This window comes from Arvicanthis niloticus, chromosome 23 (assembly GCF_011762505.2).
Source record: "Arvicanthis niloticus isolate mArvNil1 chromosome 23, mArvNil1.pat.X, whole genome shotgun sequence".
NCBI classification, from domain to species: domain Eukaryota; kingdom Metazoa; phylum Chordata; class Mammalia; order Rodentia; family Muridae; genus Arvicanthis; species Arvicanthis niloticus.
Window position 1 is genome coordinate 30,345,364 of NC_133430.1, and position 26,098 is coordinate 30,371,461.

The 26,098-nt window shown below is 49.1% G+C and overlaps 1 protein-coding gene across 1 annotated transcript; it reads left to right on the forward strand.

Moving 5' to 3' along the window:
- Positions 1 to 1,625: 1,625 nt before the first annotated feature.
- Positions 1,626 to 24,948, forward strand: Tgfb3 (transforming growth factor beta 3). Its single transcript, XM_076921622.1, has 7 exons — positions 1,626 to 3,100; positions 12,079 to 12,242; positions 12,513 to 12,642; positions 18,335 to 18,442; positions 20,105 to 20,276; positions 22,580 to 22,733; positions 23,757 to 24,948. The coding sequence occupies exons 1-7, from the start codon at positions 2,749 to 2,751 to the stop codon at positions 23,913 to 23,915; spliced, it is 1,239 nt and encodes a 412-aa protein (XP_076777737.1). The 5' UTR covers positions 1,626 to 2,748; the 3' UTR covers positions 23,916 to 24,948.
- Positions 24,949 to 26,098: the final 1,150 nt, after the last annotated feature.

Below are 26,098 nucleotides of genomic sequence, written 5' to 3' on the forward strand. Positions count from 1 at the left end.
CCTCAGCCTCTAGGACCACCCATTTTAAATTTCAATACGCCCCCCCCCCCCCCGCAAACGGCCACTCTTCTCCTCCTTCCCTGATCCATCCCCCCCCCATAAATTTACATATGTCCTTACTGTTTTGCCATTCTCCCCATCCTGAAATGCAAATTCCGTAAAAGCTTGTTCAATGTCTTATCTTCAGCACCTAGAACAGTGCAGGGCATGTAACAAATACCAAGGCTGTCCCTCAGGGTGGAGAGATGAGGCAGCAATTAAGAGCACACTGCTCTTGCAGAAGACCCCCCCCCCCCGGGGTTGGATTCCAGGCACCTATGCTGGGTGGCTTACAACCTTGTGTAACTCCAGCTCCAGAGTAGAGCTGGCTGCCCTTATCTGGTTTCCAAGGGTACCTGCACACAAGTTCGTATGCCCACATATGGACACACACACTCACACAGAAACACAATACACACACAAAGAAAACTTTTTTTTTTTTTAATCTATTTCTCAAATTCCAGAAGCAAACTTGGCATAACGGCAATGGATGGACTGGGTTGAGAGGGTGGTATTGGCACTTCAGAGCTGTGTGACCAAGAAGTCTCTTTTAAGGCTTCTCCACACCTAGGTTTCCTCAGAGTCCCACAAGTTAAAATGATGCCTTTCCAGATTATATAACCTGTGATTGACATCTCCATTACTCACACGCAGTGTGGCCTTGAAAAAAAAAACCCAAATATTCTCAGTTTCTTCAATTGTAAAATAATATATTAACATCTCTTCAACTTAGACTTCGGAGGCAGGCCTCTCAGAAAGGATCCAGGAAACTGGGGAAGAAGGCATTTATAGGAAGAGGGTGGGCAGCTCGGCCTGGGTCTGGCCTACCTTAAGCTGCTCAAGCGGGGGGGGGGGGGGGGGGGTGTACCTAGAAATCCTCCTAGGAAATGGGCTGAGGCCAGGTGCTCAGTCAGACTGGAGGGGAGCGGCGCTCGCTCACGCTCACGCTCACGCGTGGGGGCTGGGAACATAATCTCGAGGTCTGGTGGCTTGCTGTCCCCAGCCTCCGAGCCTCCGTCACTGGCGGCCCTGCCTCGCCAGAGGGCACCCTCGGCCTTCCGGAAAACGCCATCGTTTATCCCAGCAGCAGCCGCCGGGCTCGGGATGGTCAATGAAGAACCGCTGCCAGGATCGCGGCCGAGCCCGGTTCCACCCAGGGGCCTGGAGAGAGTGGCCTGGCCGCCGGGCCCTGCTCCCCTAGCGAACTTAGCGTGTGTCCCCGGTCCGTCCCGGGGGCGATCGGGGACGCGGGGGAGGCGAGAGAAGCTGGGCGGGGACGTCGACTGACAGCTGGCCCGGGCGCAGAGGGGCCGGGGTAGTAGGGAGGGAGGGGGCTCGGGAGTAACTTTCCAGAAAAACAGCCAACGTGTAGCAGGAATGACTCCAAGAGGAGGGGAAAAAAAAAGTTCAGCTACCACGTCGAACCAGAGGACTCACAAAGTATTTTTCAAATGGGCTCGGCTTTTCCTGTGCCTGTTTAAAACATTAAAACGGTGCAGCGAGAGAGGCTGTGTGCGCTGGTCCCTCCCTCCCTCCCCCACCCCAGGCCGATACGTCATGGGAGGGAGGTATAAAATTTCAGCAGAGAGAAATAGAGAAAGCAGTGTGTGTGTGCATGTGTGTGAGAGAGAGAGAGGGAGGAGAGGGAGAAAGAAGGGGAGAGAGAAAGGGAGGGAAGAAGAGGGCCGAGTGTAGGGGGCTGAGCCACAGTGAAGGCGAGACACGCACGGGAAGAGCCTTGCGGAGGAAGGAATAACGCTTTCCGGAGTCAGCTGCGGTGAATCGGCTTCTATTTTCTTTTCTTTTTGATTTTATTATTATTTTAAAAAAATTCCTCAAGAGAAGCAAGGGACAGAAGCCATGGCCGAGAGAGAAGACAAGCTGAGATGCTGGTGACCGTGGGTCCAAGTGGATTTATCGGCGCTGTCTCCAAGAGGCCTGCCCTCCCCGCTTGCCAGTTGTACATAATCCCTCATCCCAGCCAATGAAGAGGAGAGGCAGCGCGAACAGAGTCATTTAGAAAGCCCCCGACGAAGTGTAAACAAAAGAAAAGCATGAATGGAGTGCTCCCGAGACAAGTGTGTCCTGCACTGCCCCCACCTTTAGCTGGGCCTACGGCTGCCCAGCCCTGCCTCTCCCCACATACCCACTGGTGATTTTTTTTTTTTTTACAGAAATATTTTTTTTCTCTTCCCTTTTCCATTTCGCTTTTTCTTATTCTCCCTTCAGGGCAAGGCAACTGAGCTTGACTTTTGGGACCCAGCCATGCCTCTTCTGCACTTTCTTTAAAATACTCACTTTCTCCTCATCGCCAAGCAGCGTTTGGCGATATCAGATATCCGCTCTATTTATTTTTACCTAAGGAAAACCTCCAGCTCTCTTCCCACTCCCAGCTGCCTTGCCTCCCCTCCCAACCCTCGGCTTGCCCTCCACCTGGCCTGCCGGGGAGTCAGAGCCCAGCAGAACCTGTTTAGACATATGGACAAGAATCCCAGCGCTACACAGCACACAGTCCGCTACTTCGTCCCGGGGTTGCCAGCGCTTCCTGGGAATCCCGCAGCTCACACGGCGCAGTGAGTTCATGCACCCTCTTGCCAAGCCTCAGTCTTTGGGATCTGGGGAGGACGCCTGGTTTTCCTCCCCCTTTCTACTGGGGTCTCCTCCTTGCCAGGCCTCCCCAGTCCCCTGGCCTCGTTCCTGGGCTCACACATGAAGATGCACTTGCAAAGGGCTCTGGTGGTCCTGGCCCTGCTGAACTTGGCCACAGTCAGCCTCTCTCTGTCCACTTGCACCACCTTGGACTTCGGCCACATCAAGAAGAAGAGGGTGGAAGCCATTAGGGGACAGATCTTGAGCAAGCTCAGGCTCACCAGCCCCCCTGAGCCATCGGTGATGACCCACGTCCCCTATCAGGTCCTGGCACTTTACAACAGCACCCGGGAGTTGCTGGAAGAGATGCATGGGGAGAGGGCGGAAGGCTGCACTCAGGAAACCTCGGAGTCAGAGTACTATGCCAAAGAGATCCATAAATTCGACATGATCCAGGGGCTGGCGGAGCACAGTAAGTCCAAATGCCTGCTGGGTGTCTGTTCTGGAGGGGATGAACTGGAAAAGGGAGTTCCACAGAGGGGGGCCTGGTGGCCCTTACACAGCAGAGTGCCCCAGGGTTCACTACAGAGGTCAGGCACTGCAGCTGCAGCTGGGTAGGTGGGTGGGAAAGGAGACAAGGACATTCAGGGTGAGAGCCGAGTGCTTCAAGAGGCCATGAGCCCTGAAGCCAAGTGGCGTTCGGAACTCCTATGACATCCTCAGTGGATAGTATGGTGCCACCTAAGGAAACGTGTTCTCACACATCTACGTGTGATAACATACAGAGGTTCACTGTGAGCAAGAGTTCTGTAAAGGAGTGGGCTGGCTGCCTCCCAAATCCTCCCGGGTCTCCTGAGTCTGGACATCTCCCGTATTCTCCCTGCTTTTCCTGGCTCCTTGTGCCACATCTCTCTCGGTTAGTTTCCCCGGCTCTCGGGAAACACAGTGTACCTGTCTCAAATTTGTGTTTGTCAAGCTTTTGGAAGCCCAACTGAGGCCTTTCAGTCTAACACACACACACACACACACACACACACACACACACACACGACCCACGTGAGCTGGGAGGGGGAGGGTAATACGTACGTGGACTTTTGGGTAATGTGGACTCTTACATTAGACAGTAGACAGAATCGTATGTGTAAAGTGGGGCCTCTCAGGCTAATGGACACAGGAGGCCAAGATTGAGGTTCTGGATAGCCCAAAGCATCTGCCCGACACGGATGTGTGGGAGGGAGGGATGGCTGTGGGGTGATAGGGATGTGTGTCTGGGAGTGTTTCTTCCCAGGAGGCTGCTGTCTGCTGAGGAGCTGCGAAGCTTCTGGGTGAGATGCCTGTGTGTGTTTGCACACGTGTGGAAGTCATGTGTGTTTACTGAACGGGGATTTTAAAAACCTCAATACAAAAGAGAGAAATTTGGCAGATGTTGGGAAACTGACAGCCCAGGAAGGAAGAATGTAAGCTGCTCTGGGCCTGAATCCGGGGAGCTGCACCGTTTGCTTTTCCTGCCAGCAGGTGTCCTCCGTGCCCCGGTGACTTCAGCCCAGGCCCACCTCCCAGGTGGGCAGTGCCCAAGTTGGGGTGGGAGAGTTGGACTAAGCCAGGAGGCTGGCATAGTCAGAGTGACACGGGGCAAACAGCAGGAGGCTAAAGAAACCTGGCTGCAGAGAAGGAACAGGAGTGAGTGCCAATGGGTGGAGCGGCTCTCAAGGAAGATGCAAAGGCCAGGAGGGAACGAGTCTACACCAGGCAGAAAGAAACTTGTAGTTTCTGGAGGTAGGGGTGCGGTGTTCTCAGGGCAGTTTCCGGTGAGTGGCTGGATCGTCCTTTCTTGGGCTCCGGCTAGTCATGCGGGGGTCCAGGCTAGAAACTAGGCAGACCTAGAGCTCCCTGCCTAGGGTCTGCTTACTGGTGTCAGTTCAGGGACTGCACTGGTGACCACAGTTTATAGAGTCATCCAGGACTAGAATGAGATGAAACCCTTGACCCCTTGGTCCCCTACCAAAGCAAGTCGTAGTAGCCACAGATATCAGGGAAGGTTACAAGTCTGAGGAAAACAGAGAATAAAAGGGTGGCCCTGGAGCCCTCCTCATAGCCTGGGTCAGGAGGACAGTCTGAGGAAGCTTGAACTCTGAGCACTAGGGCCCACCCTGTCTAGCGCCCTGAGCTGAGACTGAGCTATCCATGTGGGCATATGACTGTAGATTTTGTGCAGAAATCCAGGGTACAAAGGGTATAGCCTCAGATAAAGTCAGGACCTGCCCCCCCCCCAGATGTTGTGCAGTTTCCAGGCTGTAGCATCAAGGGAAATTTGAGATAGGGGGTAGGACATAAGGGGGATGGGGTAACGGTCTCGCTTGTGCCAATTTGGCACACTAAACAAGATCATTTTCTCAACGCTGAGGAGAAGCCAGGGTTCAGTGGGGCATAGGCAATGCCACAGAGGCTCACAGTACCATCAGGAAGCAGGCCCAGGCACTCTCCAGTTGGCACAGGTGATACCGTGGTTGAACAGACACCAACCTGAGCCCGCCCTGCAGCTGGTCAGGTGTGCGGCTCACCCTGGCTGCACAAGGCACACTAAGAACAGAGATGGCTATGGTAGCTGCTGAGCAGAGGACAAGGTTTGTCCTGAACTTCTCTTTGGTTGTTTGTTTGCTTGTTTGTTTGTTTTGTTTTCCAAGGTAGGGTTTCTCTGTGTAGCCCTGGCTGTCCTAGAACTCATTCTGTAGACCAGGCTGGCCTCGAACACTCAGAGATTGGCCTGGCCTGCCTTTGCCTCTTGCGTGCTGGGATCAAAGATGTGCAACACACATTTGAAGGCCACCTTTAATCTTCAGGTTCTAGTAGAACCTTGGCCTGTGACACAGATGAATCCTAGGTTAACCTCAGCACGAGAGTGCAACAGGTATTACTTCTGTAACCCAGGTACCTAGCTGCTTGGGAATAAACTGGATTTCCTTCAGCTTGACTGTTGGGGGTGGGGCAGGAGATTCATATACCATACATATTCACTGAACCCAGATTCAGGGAATGGGCTTCTTTTCTCTCTTACACAGTCTCAAGCAGGAGAAGTGAGCTCAGCCATGTGGGGTTTCTTCCCAGAGCCTCCATTTCCTTGTGTGAGGTCATCTCTAAGCTCCCTTTCACTTTGAATGGATTTGTCAGGCCTGGAGACGATTTGCCTGCATGTCTGTCTGTTAGGGGATTGGAGGCAAGACTCGGGAATCTCATAATTCTCTAAGATGTTGCCATGGAAATGAGTAGGTGCTTTCTCTGACTCGGGGAAGGATACCGTGTTTTCACTCCTGTTATTACCCACACAACCACTGGCATAAGCGTCATGTTCATCCTCTGGCTTGGATGCATTTGTGTCTTGTCATGGAACTCTTGCTTTATCAGTCAAGGGAAGCGCTAAAGCCAGCAGGAAGGATACCATGGTGGCTGGAGAGATGGCTCATTACTTAAGAGCACTGGTTGCTCTTCCTAAAGGACCCGGGTTCAATTCCCAGCACCCACATGGTGGCTCACAACCATCCGTAGTTCTAGCTCCTGAGGATCCAACACCCTCACACAGACATATATTCAAGCAAAAGACCACTGCACATAAAATAAAAATAAATAACCATTACAAAAAAGATTTTCCACCTTGAAAGAACTCATATGCCAGGCTGTCAATGTTATACAAACAGGAAGGTTCTGGCTACCCAAGGGGAGCCCAGAGAGAGCACCTGGGTTCCATCTCCCCCTTATAGAATAGGGACACTATGGAGACAGGCTGGGCAACTTGTTTTTGTTTTCTCTCTCTTTCTTTCTTTCTTCTTTCTTTCTTTCTTTCTTTCTTTCTTTCTTTCTTTCCTTCCTTCCTTCCTTCCTTTCTTTTCTTTTCTTTTCTTTCTTTCTTTCTTTCTTTCTTTCTTTCTTTCTTTCTTTCTTTCTTTCTTTCTTTCTTTTCTTATGCAACTTGTGTTTTCAATAAGTTTAAAGATGAGGTGGCCCAGGGGCAAAAAGTTTCCTAGGAGGGTTGTAAGCACGAATGCCTTCAGAGAGTAGGTTGGGGGTGCAGGTGAATCTGGCAACCATGGGCCAGCTATCATGGCAAAGTACTTCAGGTCCTGGAGAAAGGAGGTATATGTGCCAGGCTTGGGGTGGGAGGAGCTGGAGCCTCAGGGGCCTGCTAAAGAGGAAGCTACCATGTAGCTCTTACTGGATTTCGTATTCAGGAATGTAGGTCTAGCTTGGCTATATCTTATCATGTCCCAGGATAGCAGAGAATCTGGAAATTTCTGTGAAACCTCCCAGCTTGCAACACAGACTTAGAATGTGTATAAGCTTCTAATACAAAACGTTTTAAACCTTGGCTAAACAACACATCTAACTCATTTCAAGGTTAATCCGTGTAAAGTCTGAGACCATCCAGGCAATACTCTCTCAAGCTCCCGGTGCGTTTGAAGTCATGGTACCTTTCTCAGAAAATGATAAACTTTGCATCTCCATTTTGGCTGCCCACCGGAAACATCTGGAGAACTTGGGAAAACCGTTGTGAACCCACCCGGTGCAGTCCGTTGCTGAGTGGTGGGGTCACAGTTCACCGATTTAAACACTCTCCAGGTGGCCCCAAGGCTCTCAGAGAAATGAGGTGTTCAAGCTGGGACACACCTGTCTGGAACATTTAAAGAGCTAGTTAACTACGTATACAGTTTCCTGGGCTCTCCAGGAATACTGTGCATGCATTTTGTGGAAGAATAGCATCATGTGCTATTTTTACTTCCTAAAGCAAAATAGGTGAAGGAGTGTCCATCACTAGGCAGTGTTCCAAGTAATGGGAACAGTTGGAAACAATGTTTTATAAGGGTGACTCCTGCACCCCGCTCTTGATGGTCCAGAGCACAGTGGGGCCTGGTCATTGACTCTAAGGCAATGCTGGACGCCAGGCCACTTTAAGGAATCCCATCATAATTGTTGCTAAAATTATTAGTCACCCAAGTACACAGTGACTTCCAGGGTCTCAGGTTTAATAAATGCGGTGTGGTCGAGTCTTACCCGGGTTCAAGTCCCACGTCTGCCCCCTATTACTTGTGTAGCTATGAGAAAACCACTTAGCTTTTCTGTTGGTCGTTTCCCCATAGGGAGAATGATACATTTTATATATTCTTGTTAATGTCAAGTATTGTTAGGGAAACTACATACAATGTAAGGTGGTATATCATATATTTTGCTTATGTATTTTACACGTTTCATTCCACTAACTGTTTTAAGCTATCTTTGTCTGTTTTGAGGAAGGGTCTTACAAGCTTAGCTTGGCTCTGAACTAAGTTTCTTATTATATTTATCGATGTGTCAGGGAACTCATGTTTGCTTGCACATGAGTTGAGACCAGATAGAAACTTTCAGAAGTCTGTCTGTTATCTTCTTCTCCGTTGTGAGTCCTAGAGATCAAACTCAGGTCATCAGTCTTGGCAACAAACACATTGACTCATAAAGCCATCTTGCCAGCCTATGCGTGGTCTCAGATATTTTTTAATTGTTTTTTTTAAACATGGTACATGGGTGTTTTGCCTGTATGTATGGCTGCAGCACATGTGTGCCTGGTGCCTGCAGAGGCCAGAAGGAGGTGTCAGATCTGGAACTGGATTTACAGATGGTTGTGAGTCACCATGTGGTTGCTGGGAATTGAACCCAGGTCCTCTGGAAGAGCAGCCAGTGCTCTTACCACTGAGCCATCTCTCCAGTCTTGGCTGACCTCAGAATCTTGCTCCCTTAGCCTCCACCTTCCAAGGGCGTTGTATTTCTTCTGAAACCACCTTGAAATTTTCATTGGAGGTGGGACTCTGTCTTGGGGTATGGTACACGACAAAGTGGAAGTTAACAAGAACAGTCATCAGAGTGTCCTGAGACTCTGTTAGTGTGTCACTGTTCCTGTTTCCTTGGTTGCTATCCCCCTACTTTCTCCCTACTCTGGCCCCTTCCTTAGTTACCAATTCCTACTTTCTTCTGCCTTTTATAGCAGGGTGCATATCACCCTGACTCCCCTTCATCCTTTCCTAACAGACCGTTATTGCAGAGGTCAGATTGATGGCATCTTCTCCCAGGCCAGTTCTCAGGGAGGGTCACTGGTCCAAGGGCTTGTCTACATCCAGAGTTACAAACCTGTCAACGTACACAAGAAGTTGCTGGTGATGTAGCTCCCTTACAAGATGGCTGCTTTGTGGAAAGATGTTCTTAGCAGTTAAGAATGTGCACTGTCCTTGCAGAGGCCCCTAGTTCAGTTCCTGGCACCCACATCAGGGGCTACAACCACCTCTAACTCTAGCTCCAGGGCATCGGATACCCTCTGATGGTCTCCTTGGGCACTGCACTTGTGTATGCAAAGCCATACACACAGGCACATAAGTACACATAATTGAAACTTGAAATAAAACATTTTTAAACTGTGTGCTTTGTATGTGAGGGACTCTGAGTTCCACCTCGAGCAGCCGTCTATACATATGCATAGGAGAGTTGCCAACACTGAGTCCTCTCTCCGCTCCTATTTAGATTGGCTTGGAGACTAATTGGCAGTATTTGTTCCTTCAAGGCCAATTAGTAACCAGGGCTTCATTAGCTTGTAGTCACACATTTTTTTTTTCCTACACCTGTTCCATTAATTTTCTTTTAACCACCAACATCAGGCCCACCAGATGGCAATTTCCAGAGACACCCACTCATCCCTTTCTGAAGACCAGGATTGTGCTTGCTGGTCTTCGGCTTCTTATCTGTCTATGACTCCTGACCCACCCCTGGGGGCTCTTATGCACTCATTCCAGCCACGTCCATTGTGTGTGGAATCTGGGCCTGGGAGCTTGAATTTCAAGTCCTGGCTGTTGTTACCTTTTGTGTAGAAAGGATTTCTATGGAGTTAATGCTCGCAGACCTTGATATTGTAAAGAACTTGGGAGCAAATGGAAGACAGACCCTTCTGCTTGGAACAGCAGAAAACCTCTGCTGCTGCCCTCTAGCAGATGGGTGAGGCTGAAGAGAATAGTGGGATGAGGTAAGCAGCTACCAAGAGTAGAGATCCTTTGTGCTGGTAGGTTTTACGTCAACTTGACACAAACTAGCGTCATCAGGGAAGAGGGAGTATCAATTGAGAAGATACCTCCACAAGATCCAGCTAGGGCATTTTCTTAGCTGGTGATTAATAGGGAAAGGGGGCTCTGCTCATTGTGAGGGGTGACATCCCTGGGCTGGTAGTCCTCAGTTCTATAGGAAAGCAGGCCGGCTGGGCATGGTGGCACATGTCTTTAATCCTAGCACTCAAGAGGCAGAGGCAGGCAGATCTCTGTGAGTTCAAGGCCATTTTGGGAGAGAGAGAGAGAGAGAGAGAGAGAGAGAGAGAGAGAGAGAGAGAGAAGAAGAAGAAGAAGAAGAAGAAGAAGAAGAAGAAGAAGAAGAAGACAAGGAGGAGGAGGAGGAGGAAGAAGAGGAGGAGGGGGGAGGAGGAGGGGGAGGGGGAGGAGGAGGAGGAGGAGGGGGAGGAGGAGGAGGGGGAGGAAGAAGAGAGAAGAGAAAAGAGAAAAAGAAGCAGGCTGAGCAAGCCCATAAGCAGCACCCGTCCAAGCCCTCTACATCAGCTCCTGCCTCTAGGTTCCCACCCAGTTTGAGTTTCTGTCCTGACTTCCTTTGGTGATGGACTATGGATGTAGAAGCATCAGCCAAACAAAACCTTCTCTCCCAATTGCTTTTGGTCATCGTGTCTCATCATAGCAATATTAACCCTAACTAGGACACCCTTAATGAGGAAGGAGTTGATGATAGCCAGCTCTTTGGATTTGAAAAAAAAAAATTATATTCTTCCAGGCTCAACCTCTTTACCATCGAGGCTGCCCTTGTTTAGTTCTAGGCCATTGAGTCAAACACTTTCTGGAGCTCACTACTCTCAGAAGTTCAGGTTCCCAGTGTGACACATGGGTGTCCCTACAGCCTGATGTCTCAACCTTCTTTCTCTTCCTCTCTGGCCTGTCTCTGACTCCAGTAGTCTCTCTGTGTAAAATCCCTTTGTAGGCCCTCCCCCACTGTCGTGCAAGACACAGTTTGCTGCCATTAAGTACTGGTCCCTACCTGATCCATTCTCATTTTTTCTTGCCGTTCCTCTACATCACCAAAGGTCCTGTCTGTGTCACCTGCAGGCAGGGACTGTGGCTTCCTGACATCAACATCACACTTGGCTCATGGTATTTATTTCACATAATAAATTTTTCTTTAAAATTTTAAAGAGCCAGGTGGTGGTGGTGCACGCCTTTAATCCCAGCACTTGAGAGACAGAGGGATCTCTGAGTTCAAGGCCAATCTGCTCTACAGAACTAGCTCCAGGACAGCCAGGGCTATGGAGAAACCCTGTCCTGAAAAAAAAACAAAACCAACCAACCAAATAAAAGACTAATTATTACATTTGTGTGTGTGTGTGTGTGTGTGTGTGTGTGTGTGTGTGTGTGTGTGTGTCTAAGGAGGCCAGAAGAGGATGTCAGATCCCTTGCAGCTAAAGTTACAATCAACTGGTTACAAGCTGCCCAACATGGGTGCTGGGAACCGAACTTAGATCCTGTGGAAGAACAGCAGGTGCTCTTAACCACTGAGCCACCTTTCCAGCCCTATACACGAGAAATGAATAGATACCTACTGAACAAGAACATGAACGAATCAACTAGCTAGAAGATAACTAAGTGACTAGCTGCCATCTTCTTAAAATCTGTTTGTTTGATTGATTGTTTTGTTTTGGAAACTTAGCCTGGCTGGGAACTTGCTACATAGACCAGGCTGTCCTTGAACTCAAGATCCTCCTGCTTCAGCCTCTCAAGTGCTGACATTACAGCACGTGCTGCCAGGCCTGGATAAGAATCTATATTTTTGAAAAAGTAAGAAATTTAGTCTAGAGCCCTTAGCAAGTGCTTTGGGATAGCAAGACAATGAGAGGAGAGCTGGAGAGCTGGCTCAGCAGTTGAGAGCACCTGATGCTCTTCCAGAAGACGGGCTCCATCCCTAGCAACCCTGTCAGGTAGCTCTCAATTGCCTGTAGCTCCCACCCCAGAGGATCTGACACCCTTTTCTGGACTCTGTGGGCACAGCACACCTGCGGTGTACATACACATACTCAGGTCCACACACATACCCATAAAATATAAAGTTTTATTTTATGTGTAAAAGTGGACAAAGGGGACAATTACACTTGACTGGCTCAGTCTCAGTTATGTGTCCTCAGGCTCCAAGGTCTCCCTGATCCTTATTTGGTATTCTACATGACTCTGGGGTCACCAAGAATCTTCCTTGCCTCTCCACCTTCAGGTCAGAGGCCTTAAGCCTCTAGGGAGGTCATAGGCAGGACTGTGGCCACTTAGTGTGGGTTTGCTGGTGGCACACCATTTCTGGGGGGTCCTCACTCACTATGCCTCTTCTCGTTGCTTTTCCTTCTAGATGAACTGGCCGTCTGCCCCAAAGGAATTACCTCTAAGGTTTTTCGTTTCAATGTGTCCTCAGTGGAGAAAAATGGAACCAATCTGTTCCGGGCAGAGTTCCGGGTCTTGCGGGTGCCCAACCCCAGCTCTAAGCGCACAGAGCAGAGAATTGAGCTCTTCCAGGTATTCTTTCTGGCTGGAAACCATATAGTAGGTGCCAGTTCCTCCTCCATGTCTGGCCTCCACTGAGCGTGGGGTTTGACAGACCTCAGTCTGAAGCTGACTCCTTCCAGCCTCTGTCATTAAGAAGGCTGCGTTACCTGAGTCGCACAGAGAAGGTGGCATTCAGAAGCCTTTGGTCTCCCCTTGCTTGCCTGACCAACCTGGCATCGTAACCCATCCCTGGCACTCTTGTCCTAGCATCAGATACTCACTCTCTTCTCTGCCCCACAGATACTTCGACCAGATGAACACATAGCCAAGCAGCGCTACATAGGTGGCAAGAATCTGCCCACGAGGGGCACGGCTGAGTGGCTGTCTTTCGACGTCACTGACACTGTGCGTGAGTGGCTGTTGCGGAGAGGTAGGTAAACTCTTAGCAGGAACATTTCTAAAGGAATCCTAAGTTCCTTCTGCCTCATGAAAGGGAAGAGGAGAGAACTAGGGGGAGCCATACATCTGGGTTCAACAGCTAGCTTTAACTCTGTTCTCCAATTCCCCCCTTAAACGCTGGTGCTGAGTCAGGCCCTGGGAATTCAGCAGCAAACAAGACAGGCGAGCACTCAGATCTCATGGGGTTTTCATCCTGGTGGCAGAGACATAGAAAGGAGTGTCAGACAATGCATTGAAAACTAAAGAATCTAGGTGATGATGCCTGGGGGCTCCAACACTGGTTACTTAAAGGAGGTAATTGTGAGGAACCAGTCTGACAGTGAGATCCAGGTGATGAGGAGAAGCTAGCCCTTTAAGGCCAGGTGGCCACCTGGCTAAAGGGTGACCTAAGCGAAAGAAACAGTAAGACCCAGGCACCTGGGCTGAACCCAGTTTGCATTGCTGTAGCAGCAGTGAACAGTCTGGAAGACCATGAGCTGAGGCCATCTGGTCAAGTATGTGTCAGGCCATAGAGGTTTTAAGATTGTTCCGAGTGTTCTGAGTGCTATAAGCATGGTGTGACGTGAGTACAATGTCTTTCACAAAAGCCCTCCGGCTGATGGGAAAGTAAAGGGAAAAGGCAAGGAGAACATTTAGGGACCATTGTAGCAGCCTAGCAAGGGGCTTGGATGCAGGCAGTACCATGGATACAAAAATCATATGGATTCATTCTGTAATCTGGAGGTTGAGCCAATAGGTTAGGATCAGGCATACTCAAGAGCAATCTCTGATGACATATAGGGTTTGGAATGGAATAGCCAGGGAGTATCAGCAGCTGTTGGAAGAGGGAAGACTAGAAGAGGAGGGGATTTGGGGCAGGTTCTGTGTGACCTAATTGAATTTCAAGTGCCTGGGGTCATTGAACTCTACAGCACTTCTATCAGATGTCACCTGTCCTAAATATCATATCCACTCACTGTTTCTCCTCACCTGGAAGATGAAGTAATGCTTCCACCCTGCGGGCCTCCCAGAGTTGTTTGTTTCAAGGGTCACAGCTATTTGAGAGAACTTTGTGGGTTTCAATGTGCCTTGTAGGACATTGATAAACTCTCAGGATGTCAGATAAGGGAGCCGAGGACCAGAGTGGATAAGTCTGAGCCTCTCCAGTCTGGATTAGAACTTTTGTGCCCTAAGAAATAAGTCTGGTGTCTCATGACACCATCTTGGTACTTCCTGCTCTGACCATTAATGGCCATGGTGGTGAAGGTGGAGGTAGGAGGCTTACATACAGGGTTCCTCCTCTGCCCACCAACAGTTTTCCACTACCATCCGCAGCCAGCGGATATGACCAGTACAACTGCATACTGATGGCCAGATGTCCTTCATGTTTCAGGAAAGTGGGGTTTGAAGGCGAAGGTCACAAGCTACCCACCTTTACATTTAACTCTTGGTCACTTGGGGGTTTTTGTTCGTTTTATTTGTTTTAAAAGCTGGGAGATTTCTCATAAAACTGGGCTGGCTGCGGTGGTGCACACATTTAATCCCAGCACTCTGGAGGCAGGAGCAAGACCTATCTCTCTGAGTTTGAGGCCAGCCTGGTCTACATAGTGAGTTCCAGGACAGCCATGGCTATGTAGAGACCCTGTCTCACTCAAACAACAGCAACACACCAACCAAAGATTCCGTATTTTTCTTGACTAATAATTAGAAGATTGACCCCGGCACTATACCAGAGATGACCAGTAACCACCCTTTGAAACTCTGTGCTGTGCAGTCTTCCCTATCTCTCAGTGCTCCCTGTGGGTGAGTCTCTGAGGTGACTCCCTCCTCTCCATGATTTCCTGGACCCTGTAGGGATCCAAGTTTTCAAGCCCCCATCTCTAGGACCTTGTTTGGTAACAGTTGACACATGGTAGGCTGGAGCCCCTGCCCTGGCCCTTTGAAGAAGGTAGATAATATAACCTCTGAGAAACAACAGGACTCTGCCAGTGGTGGTAACAAAGCAACCCCGATGTAGGCGGCTCTCCACTCAGTGCTTAGCTTGGGCACTGAAAAAAGGGGCTGGGTGGAAATTCATCTCTTAGTTTCCCTGTCTGATTTTAATCAGTGCCACCTGGATTTCTTTGACGCCCTGGGCACTTGGAGGGCTTCTGTTCCCAGCTGCAGAACTCAGTGAGAAGTTTGCGGAGAACATGCTTTCCAGCCTCCTTGAGCCATCCCAAAAGATAATTTCATAATAAAACCTGTGGGTCCCCCACCCACCACCCCACCACTGCCAATTCTGAGGTTTGTTTTTTTTTCATTGGAACCTTCAGTTCACACTTAGGCGAATTCTGCCCACCCCTCCCTTCCCCCAGGGGAAGTAGCTGCGCCCTTTGTTCACGAATCTCCTCAGAGTTCATGGCCCCAAACCAGGCAGCAGACTGGGAGTTGGAGCAGCTGTCGGTGTGGATTGACGAGGACTGAGTCACACCTGTGGTTTAGGAGTCACTCAGGAAGCATCTGTGAGCTTGTGTGCTCCAGGTACCCAGGCTGCGTTGTTCTGGGGTTCTGTCCAGGATGGAGGACCCAGGTCCTTCCACCACTCTGCCGGTACTCACACAGCCTATAGTTTCTCTGTATACAGAGCCAGGCTGGTAGGATGTACCCTAGAGTCATGCAGGTCAGCATGGTAAGAAAGCACGGCCATTTTGCATCTTGATGAGAGTAGGAGCTTTGTCTATGGTGCCTTTTGGTGCCTGCTCCTTGTCCCTGACAACTGGGTGTGTAGTATCTCAGCTGGGAGTGGGGGCACACACCTGTAATTCCAGCACTAAGCTGAGGCAGGGGGATCATGAGTTCCATCCATGCTAGTCTGGGCTATGTACTGAGCCCTTGTTTAAAACAAACAAAATGTGTACTGTAGGATCTCTTATCAGAACCCACAGGCTCTCTATCTGGATCTTGAAATAGCTACTTACTGATTGGGTATCTTGGCTAAACTACTCAATAGCTCCAACCTCAATGAACTCATCCATGTTTTTAGTTAGTAAGATTATTATGTAGCTGCCCAGCGGCCATGATGAACTGGGTTCACCTGAAAGGAGGGCCGGAAATGAAAAAGAGACAGAGGGCCGAGAGAAACATGGAACCAAGATGAAGTTCTACGATCAAGGCTCAAAGTTTAATATTCAGCACTTGTATATATAGGGAAAGCCCCACCGAACCCATCCTTTGTTTCAGCTGGATTATGTCGCAAAGCAGGCTTAGCAGGCAGTCTCTTCTTCTGAGTTCTTGCAGGAAGTTGCAAGTGTAAACAAAGCAGCTGGCTTGGCCTAGGTGTTAAGGTCCTGTGTGGCAAACAAGGTCTGCTCAGTCTGCCCAAGGCTGGGAAGGGTACATTATTATAGAGGCTAAATGAACTATATTGCTGGCGAAATCCCACAGCAGTTTGATAGTAATGCCAACAAATGTTGGTGATTGTCATCTCTGAGCCATAGGCCAAGTTAGGCTACCGTCTAGTGCTGGCCACATGTGCTTGGACCTTTCCTTTCCCCAACACATCTGCATGTACCTTCACTCTCTAACACACATAATCATAGAACTTGTTCACTCCAGTGTGCTCCCACCCGACCTTGGACATCCTTGAACAGAAATATTGTGTGTTGCTCATTGTAGCTCCTATGGCTTCTCCCAGCTGTCTAACACCAAGTAGAGGCCTTCATGCCTCGTCATGTCTTCTCTAGGTGGGGCTCAGCTGCCTCGTTCTGTTGAATCGTTGCCCCAATGAGCTAACCTTTGGGAACAGAGATCATCAAACTTAACAGGTGCTCTTGAAGTTCTCCTTGGGGCAACACAAATCCGGTTGGACTTTGGGGTTTATGGAGGGAGTGAGATAGTTTGTCTGAGTTCATGGATTCCGGACCCTTGGGATGCTAGGCTTACATCATGGTGTCTTGGGTCACCATGCCTGTATCAGTTTATCTTGGAGAAAGGTGCTGAACCTGGTGGACTTTGGAGTGTTCCCTGTAGACAACAGATTTTAGGGAGACATCAGGTTGGTCCTGAGGCCAGATGATCAACCACTAAGGTGACTCCAGGAAACGGGAAACCAATCATCTCACTTAAATATTAACCTAGAAAGGTCCATCCATCTCTTGTGGTCTCTCCTACACCAGCCATAGCTAGCTTCCACCCTGGGACCAACAGAGCTCAGATCCACCAGGATTGACTATACCAGACCCAAACTGGTTTTCTCTGGAACTATTTGATTCAGTTGAACTTTTCAGTACTTTGTGTTTGTGTATGTGTATGTCTAGGTGGGTAGGTGGGTGCATGCATGTGTGTGTGTGTGTGTGTGCATATGTGTGCCTGTGTATATGTGTGTGCACATACATATGGAGGTCAGAGATCAGAGTCATCATCTACTTTGGTTTTGTTTGTTTGTTTTGTTTTTGTCTTGCAGTATAGTCTTTCACTGGGATCTGGAGCTCACTGATTGGCTAAAATGGGTGCCCAGAGAGCCTTGGGGAATCCTCCCAGCTCTGGCTCCCCAGTTCTGGGATTATAAGCATGTGTTTGTGTCGTGGCTCTTCGCGTGGGTTCTGGGAATTGAACTCTGCACTCATGCTTGCGCACCCCTGTAAAGGCTGAACTCTCGACCCCACCTTCACTTCCTTTTGTTTTTCCTTTTCTCTTTACTTCACTCAATCCTTTCCATCACTGTCTGCGCTGCGTTGGTTTTGCTTGCCAAAATACCAGCCCGCAGCCAAGAGGAGGAAAGGCCCGAGTTGACCTTTTGGCACTCAGTGTCTGACAACAAACCCTGGCACCTCTGGGTTTCCCCAAACTCATTCCACCTGAGCCCGTGTTGTCTGCACTCCTGAGCATTGCTCGCTAGGGCTATCAGTGACAGACTGACTACTCTCTATTCACACCCGTTTTCCCACGCTGCTCACCTCGGGAGCCATCCACGCAACCAACCTCCCATCATGGTGACAGGCTTTTCAAAGAAACGTTCACATCATTTTTACCTCATGGCATCTAGTTCTTTAGAGAAAAGATGACCAAAATATTAGCACATATAACTATAACATGCCTCTTACATCCTCTGGAATAATTGCTTTCTCAGTCTCCATGGTGATGGCAGAAATGCTAATGTCATTTATGGACTTGGGAGGTGTAGGTAGCAGTGTGACTTCAGGCATTGATTTCTGACTCCCTCCCCCTGACTCCTGTCACTCAGCCTTCCATGTTGTGCTCTTTAAAATTTCTTCTTGCTCAGAGGTTTCTCAGTTTCTCCCTTAGCGCATCACCCCATGTCCCCCCATCCCCACCTCTTCTCTCATCCTATTCAGCAGGCTCATTCAAACATCTGTCTCAGAAGACACCAAGGCAATGCAAGTTCTTCCGTCTCATCTTGTGTCCTCACCCTTTTGCCCCACATATATAGGCAACAGTCTCTATCGTCCATTGAAAACGGTTATTTCCACCCTCCACGAGGCCCAATATTTACACCCCCACCTTGTTATCCATCATGTAATGGGAAGAGATGGAATGTGGCTCCCTCTGAGTCCAGGAGGCTCACTCTGAGCTTTGCAAGCTCTTCCTGTTGCCTGTGACTCTCACTATAACTCCCTTCCACCGTTGCCCGGATGCTGGGTGCACCGCCTTGCCGCTCTCTGACTCTGGGTCTTATTTTGCAGAGTCCAACTTGGGTCTGGAGATCAGCATCCACTGTCCCTGTCACACCTTTCAGCCCAATGGAGACATACTGGAAAATGTTCACGAGGTGATGGAAATCAAATTCAAAGGTACTGCTACCGAGGTGTGGTGGGATTCTGGGACGGATAATACAGTAGGAGGCCCCTTGACAAACCCAAGGAAAGGAATTAGCTTCCTTCGCAGGGATGGCTGACTCTGTTCCACACTTGGGTGTTTTTGTTTTGTCATCAAAGCACTGAGCGTAAGCATTCCACTTGGAGAAAACATGTTAGCATCTAAGAGGCAGCAGGATTCTGAGGAGTGGAGAAATCCAGCAGACCAGGTGTCCAGGGAACTAGGCCAAAAGTGGCTCTTTCAGCAGCTCAGTCCACAACCGAGATAATAGATTGCTCAGTAAATGACAGCTGCATTCCCCTCTTCTCAAGGAAATGAACTCCAGTGGGCCTGAACATGAGTACCCTGGCCGCCAAGCTTCTGATGTTGCTGGACCTACCTTCCTGACCCTTGCCCAGGAATTATCTGGGTTAGGATGATTGCTTCCTGGCTTGAGCTTTTGACTGTGGGCATTTATGTAGAGTTGGTACTCAAGTTTGAGTCTTTGCTTGGTTTCTAATATAAATGCAACTTCCTGGGATTCAGAGAAGGTCTCTTTTCCTTTCCTATCTCCATTCCTGGCACCTGAGAAGTGGGGTGAACACAGGATTATCTGGAGAGAGAGGAAGGATGCTCTGTACCTAGAATAGACCTTGGGCTTGGGCCTCAGTCATCCTTTACTCTCCATGGGCTTGATCGCAACCCTTTTCTGTATTTTCTAAAGCTAAGAGTTTAATATCCTAGCCACAGTGCCTAACCACATCTTCACATACAGGTTAGGCTAAGGCCTTACCTTACCACCGCCACAATATCGTCCCTTGTACATAAAGACTTCGAAGAAAGGCTACCACATACCTAGGGCTTCTATGTATCTTATCTACCCAGAAGCCCTTTCTAAGATCCAAGTTCCTCATGTAACTGTAAATTGGATTTCCAGCATTCTTGCCCTGGTAAAGATAGTCAGTCAGTGGTCAGTGGTTGTATTTCACAAATGAGATTCCCAGCTAGAACGAAGCCTTCCAAGTCAGGCTCTGGTCTTCTTTTCAGCTGAATCTGGGCTCTCTTACTGAGTTTGTTTCATATTCTACTGCCACATCTGAACTTCAGTTAGAACACCTCTGAAGCCCTAAGCCTGGTATGAATGGCCACAGTTCTGAAGTCCAGGTTTTTTGATTCCCACATAGGCTATCTCAAACTCTGACACCTTAAATTGTTAGGACTTCTATAGTATCGTGACTAATTCAGATTCTACCAGGAAACCCAAACTTTAAGGTTCTAAGTCTCAGAACCCTGAAGTGGCAGCCCCAAAGTAGCTGACAGGGGATACTCATGACTCCATGAGGGAGCCCAGGATGCATCCATCCCAGGAAGGTGATGAGGTCTTGTGCAGGAGTTGTGCAGGCATCTGATTGGTTGTCTAGAAGGGTATCCATGGTAACCCCTGAGTGCTTCTGACGCTGGTTGATCCCCTCAGTCTGTGCCTTCTTGGGGTTGGAGATGAGACTTGCTCTTTGCCTTCTTCCCCCACAGACTGTATACTGTCCCTCATCTTGACCTGGCAGTGATGGGCTACGATGGGCTACGATGGAGGGTGGAAGCAATCTGCAAGGGTACTGCTTGCATTCAGACAGGAGGTTGTATCTTGCTTCTCTTTGCAGGAGTGGACAATGAAGATGACCATGGTCGTGGAGACCTGGGGCGTCTCAAGAAGCAGAAGGATCACCACAACCCACATCTGATCCTTATGATGATTCCCCCACACCGACTGGACAGCCCAGGCCAGGGTGGTCAGAGGAAAAAGAGGGCCCTGGACACCAATTACTGCTTCCGGTGAGCCTTGGCTCTATATGGGGTGAGGTCAACCTTCCATCGTGTGGTACTGGCTTGAGATCTGAGTCCTACTCAGCCAAGGGTCCCTAATGCTTGTCACAGACATGTCTAGGAAAAAAAGGCTGGAAGTCTTTTCTAAACCTCTTCTTGGTTTTATGGGAGCCTAGTATTTTCAGTAGTCTGGCTCTGGTGAGGTCTGGATAAAGTGAGAATCTGGGATGCTGCCACTGGGGGATGCTTAGGGAAAGCTTCCTTCAGGTCTTCCTGTTTGAAGTACTTGCAAGATGTGTCTGGGTATGAGAGTGGGGGTGGGGGTGGGGTGACACTAATGTATGAGTCCATTGAAAAAGTGCTTGGCTCCCTACTGTCTTACTTTCTTTCCCATGGCTGTGATAAAATACTCTGACAAAAATTAGCATAAGGGAGAAAGGGATATTTTAGTCACAGTTCTACATTATGAAGGTGACAATTAGGGGATATCAGGAGCTTGAAGTAGCTGCTTGTTATATTCAAAATCAGAAGAAGAAAAGAAGAAAGAAGAAGAAGAAGAAGAAGAAGAAGAAGAAGAAGAAGAAGAAGAAGAAGAAGAAGAAAGAGGAGGAGGAAGAGGAAGAAGAGGACGAGGAAGAGGAGGAAGAAGAGGAAGAGGAGAGAGGAGGAGGAGGAGAGAGGAGGAGGAGGAGGAGGAGGAGGAGGAGGAGGAGGAGGAGGAGGAGGAGGAGGAGGAGGAGGAGGAAAAGGAGGAGGAGGAAAGAATGCATGTTAGTGTTCAGCTCATTTCCTCCAACTCACATTCTCCAGCCTAGGGAATGGTGCTCCCTGTGTGGGCGGGTCTTCCTACCTCAATTCATGTAATCAAGTTAATCCCCCACAGGCACACCCAGGGGCCCTTCTCACAGGTGAGTGTGGATTCTTTCAAGTTGACAATGAACAGTATCCATTACATCTATGGAGTGCTGGAGGGTGCTACTGGACGGGGGAAGACAGGACAGTCTTCATCTGCAGGGGAGCTCTTGGGATAGAGAAATCACCAAGGACTTTAGAAGGGACCTGCCCTATACAGAGGCTGCTTCTCTTCTTTATGAACAGCTGCACTGCTCACAGATGAGAAGGATGAGGAAGCCTACATGCCGGGAATAACAGGAGGAAAATGACATTGGGAGGGGGTCTGAAGGATGTTCTTGTAGACTGGGAGCTGGGAGTACATCCGTGGACACAGGAAAGGCTGGGGTTTGAACACTCCTTGAAGTCTTCCTTTAAGGATGGGTGAAGTTCAGATATGTAGAGATCCAGGGGTGGGGCACGTCCAGGGAAAGGAGCAGAAAGGGTCAACTGGCCAGAGAAGATGCCTGTATGGAGGTCGGGTGGGACAAGTAAATATACCGTTAGAGACGGCAGCTTAGGAAGCAGAAGGAATGGGAGAGGTGGTGTGGACCACTTGTTCCAAGGCTGGCAAGTAGGCCCATTCTGTGTGTCCATTTGTCAATCAGGGTGAGTCTCTTAGCTGTGGACAATAGTGACTTCAACCCTAGGGGGTTTCTTGCAGCAGACTTAAGGTTGGTCTGGCTGTTTGATTTTGCCCTTGAAGAGATGGGTGTTTTGATCTCACTTGCATTGCTGCCTGCACAGGCTCTTCTTGCCTGTGGTCAGGAGGTTTTCTAGAACTCCAGGTGACTTGTCTATGTTTAAGAAAAAAGAGGCATGAGCCAACGGCTTCCTTCTTCCAGCTGTTACTTTTCTTAATAATTAAGTATCTTTGCCAGAGCTTGTCCTACTCTCTGCCAACCTCTCTAGTTCTGACTGGCCATTAATCAAGTCACATGACTGCCCCTTCCTTTAAGGGTGGCCAAGAAAATGAGTATCCCTGGAATGGGAGGAGTCAAAGAAGATGGGGTTGGGAATGGCTATTTAAAAGATAAACAATAGAGTCTGTCATGGTTCAGTCTTAAAATCTACCAGAAGATTTTGACCAATAGCTGTTTTTAGAAATTGTGAGTTCCTGGTGTCTTCAGAGACCTGTTGAAGTCAAGGGTATATGCCCGCAGGATGAGGAGGGGCTGCCAAATGGGTTTCTGCAGACAACAGGCTTGGAGTGGCTTTGCTAGCCTGACCCAGGTTACCTGGGAGTCATGGCTGTAACCAAATACATTTGAACCTGGGATTCAATGGACTAGAGTTACCTCCCATGATGGCCTCTTATAATGGCAGAAGTGCCTCAGTGGGAAATAGGAAGACACATATGAGACCTTCTTTTATCATCACTCTCCGTTTTTGTTGATCTCCTGTATATGTTTTCATCACAGCAACCTGGAGGAGAACTGCTGTGTGCGCCCCCTCTACATTGACTTCCGGCAGGATCTAGGCTGGAAATGGGTCCACGAACCTAAGGGTTACTATGCCAACTTCTGCTCAGGCCCTTGCCCATACCTCCGCAGCGCAGACACAACCCACAGCACGGTATGGAGCTAGGTGCATGCTCTTTGGGTCCTGGGGCTCCACCGATCGGGCTAATTGCCAGTAGGAGTGAATGAAAGATTGAATGTTGAATGGGTGGTAATCTTGGATGAGAAGATCCCTGTAACAATGTTCTGATCTTGGCAGGCTGGTCTAATTCTACTCAGGTGCACTCCGCAATTTAAATCCCTACCATGGGGGGCTAGCACATGGGTAAAAAGTGTGCTTAGTGTGTGCAGTGCTCTGGATTCAGTCTCTAGCAAACACACCGACACGGACTCGCACACAGTTACGTGCACATACATGCAGAGTTCCCACTATAGTTCTGGTTCTGAGCTTAGCCTTTAAGGGCCAAGCCATCTCTCCAGCCCGCGACTATAATTTTAAACACCCCTTTTACTTTGTCTAAGGCTTTTGTACCATGGAAATTATTCAACTGTCACATGTCACCCTGTGTCACAGATGTATTCACTTGGTTGGTGAGATGTGGGGCCCAGAGAAGTTTCTACCTCCATTATGACAGCATAAATCACGTAGGCCAGAACGGCAATAGGAGGAGCAGAGAGTCGGCAGCCTCTGCAGCCTGCCTTCCTTAAGGGTGACGCTGGGCAGGGGAGTAAGCTGTGAGCCAGTTCCAGAAAGCGCATCACTTACATCCTGTCTGGGGCATACATTCTCACAACTATTGAATGTGCCAAGGCAGTGGTGAGTTTCACCAACGTGGAAACTTACAGAAAGGACGACCTTTTGGAGGAGTTTCTTAGCAGCCAAGAGTTCTTATCAATTGCAGATCAACTTCACTGCCGTATGCTTCAGTTAGGGACATGATGGAGTCCATGGGTTACGCCTTCTGCCACACTGGATGACTGCAGCTGCTCTCTTATCCAAACCGTTCCCACAATCCCTTTTAAACAGATCTCATTGGCCACTCTGCCTACTTAGGGTAGCCCCCACAACTTGCCTAGCTTCTGGGTCACAGGCTCAAGGCTTGGCTTTTTCCTGCTAAAAGTGTGGCCCCACCCACAGGTGCTTGGACTATACAACACCCTGAACCCAGAGGCGTCGGCCTCCCCATGCTGCGTGCCCCAGGACCTGGAGCCCCTGACCATCCTGTACTATGTCGGCAGAACCCCCAAGGTGGAACAGCTGTCCAACATGGTGGTCAAGTCCTGTAAGTGCAGCTGAGGCCAGCCTGCAACAGAGGAGGGAAACTGCCACCACTGACTGCTGCTCCTTGGAAAACCAAAGCGACAGACCTCACCCTAGAGGCCTGGAGCCCACAAGCCCTGGCTCCTGGCGGAAGGCCGAGAGGGAGGCTTCCTTCTGGAACATTTCTTTCTGCTAGCTCTGAGAATCACTGTGGTAAAGAAAGTGTGGGTTGGTTAGGGGAAGGCAAACTGTTAAGAACATGGAATTTCTGTGGTGCAGGCAGAGGTGGTGGGGTAGAGAAGGGATAATGAGTGGACATTGTGAGTAGCAATGGCCTCGGGCTACCCTGGGGAAGATGAAGGGTAGAGTGGTCAGGCGAAGGCCAGACTGGAAGGCACGTCAGATCTGAGGTCAGCTTTGCTCACTGCAGTACATCTGCTCTAGGGAATCGGGATGTCGTTAGAGGCGGCAAGCATTTTTCTTCAGTTTACCAAGCCAAAGTCCCCTGGAATCATATCTTGCACTGCCTGGAATCAAGGACAATCTGTTCTTTCTGCAAACTGTCTTTTCACCTCCATCAGCATCATGAGTCATCACAGATAATGTAATTAGTTTCTTGGCCAGCAATTAGCTCTCTCAGGTCCCTTAGAGATGCCGGGCTCAAAGGCAGAGATCAGAATTGGTTCTCTCATGTACAACTCGGGGCCCCTCCTTCTGCCTCCCTTCTAGGCCATATTTCCCCTTGGACATTTGGCTAGACACCTTCCGGGTTAGGGTGCATTCTCCAGATTCTGGATCCACACAGCCTGGGTGATCAGGCATCCCCTCCTACCCTAGACCCCGTGCTCCCCGGGTGTTCCTGGAAGCAGGTGCTATGTGCAGAGTATCCGGGGAGCCTCCCATGTCTGACATGATGACTCGGCCCCAGATGCACAGACTGAAGTATAAAGACAAATACAAATATTACTCTCAGAATCTTTGTATAAATAAATATTTTTGGGGAACCATGGATGATTTCATCTTCTGGAAGGTTCTTCTATTAACAGTAAAAACCTCATTCTAAGGTGTACGTCGGACTCCATAAATATTCTTTTAATTGCACATTGGCATCTACTCACCAGAGATAACTGGAATTCAGGCACAGCATCTTCCAATTGTTGCTTAGGATGAGTATACTGGGCTCATTGTGCTGCCCCTAGCATCCAAGAAAACTGTACCACTGTCTGGGCATACTTCCCTCCTGCGGGGCACATAATTCTCAAACACAGAGTCACCGGCTAAGATGTGTAAACATTTATACTAATCTTGTGGCTGGGGAGAGCTGGTTCAGTGGGTTAAGTGTCTGCAAGTTTGGTTCCTTGGCACCCATACAAAAAAGGGGAGGCATAGTAGTACCCATCTGGAATCTCAGTCCTGGAGGGGGAAGTGGAGGAGACAGGTGAATCCTAGAGGCTCTCTGGCCAGCCAGTCTAGCTGAAGTCACAAGCTCTGGGGTCAATGAGAGCTCCTGTTTCAAGAAATAAGGAGAAGGAGGCACCCCTAGCCTTCATGTGTGTGTTCATGGGAAGAGGGACACACACACACACACAGAGAGAGACAGAGAGAGACAGAGAGAGAGAGAGAGAGAGAGAGAGAGAGAGAGAGAGAGAGAGAGAGAGAGAGAGAGAGAGAGAGTTATTCAATCTCTGGACAGCTGCAAGATGCACAGGCTTGTGTGTAGAAATGTGCCATTGAAGTTTCAATTCAAACACTACACACCACCAATTTTGGAAATCTCACCTCTGCCTCCAAGTCACATTGAGCATTAAAGAAGCCACTTGTGGCAAATGGCCACAGATGAGGCAAGTTCTCTTATCAAAGCCAGATGGTGGGCCTCTCTCGAGGCAAGAGATCCAAGGCAATTCGGAATTCCACTGTGGCTCATCATCTTCAGGGAGCCATTGGAGCAAGGATACCCTCTAGTCTTAGCAAGCTCTTGAAAGCCTTCAGCCTCCAGCATGTCCACTGAGGTAGAGGTACTGCTGTCTGACGGAAGCTGAAGTCTGCATGTTGAGGGATGTATGTGTGCACACTTCTGTGTGAGTGTGTGCATGTGAGTGTGTGTTCTGAGTTCAAGGGTGAACTCCAGAGCTTGGTCACCAAGACAGCCTCTGTTCTCTGTCCATGCCCAAGTTTATCCAGTGTCCCATGTTTCTGGATTGAAAACCTGGCTGTGTAGT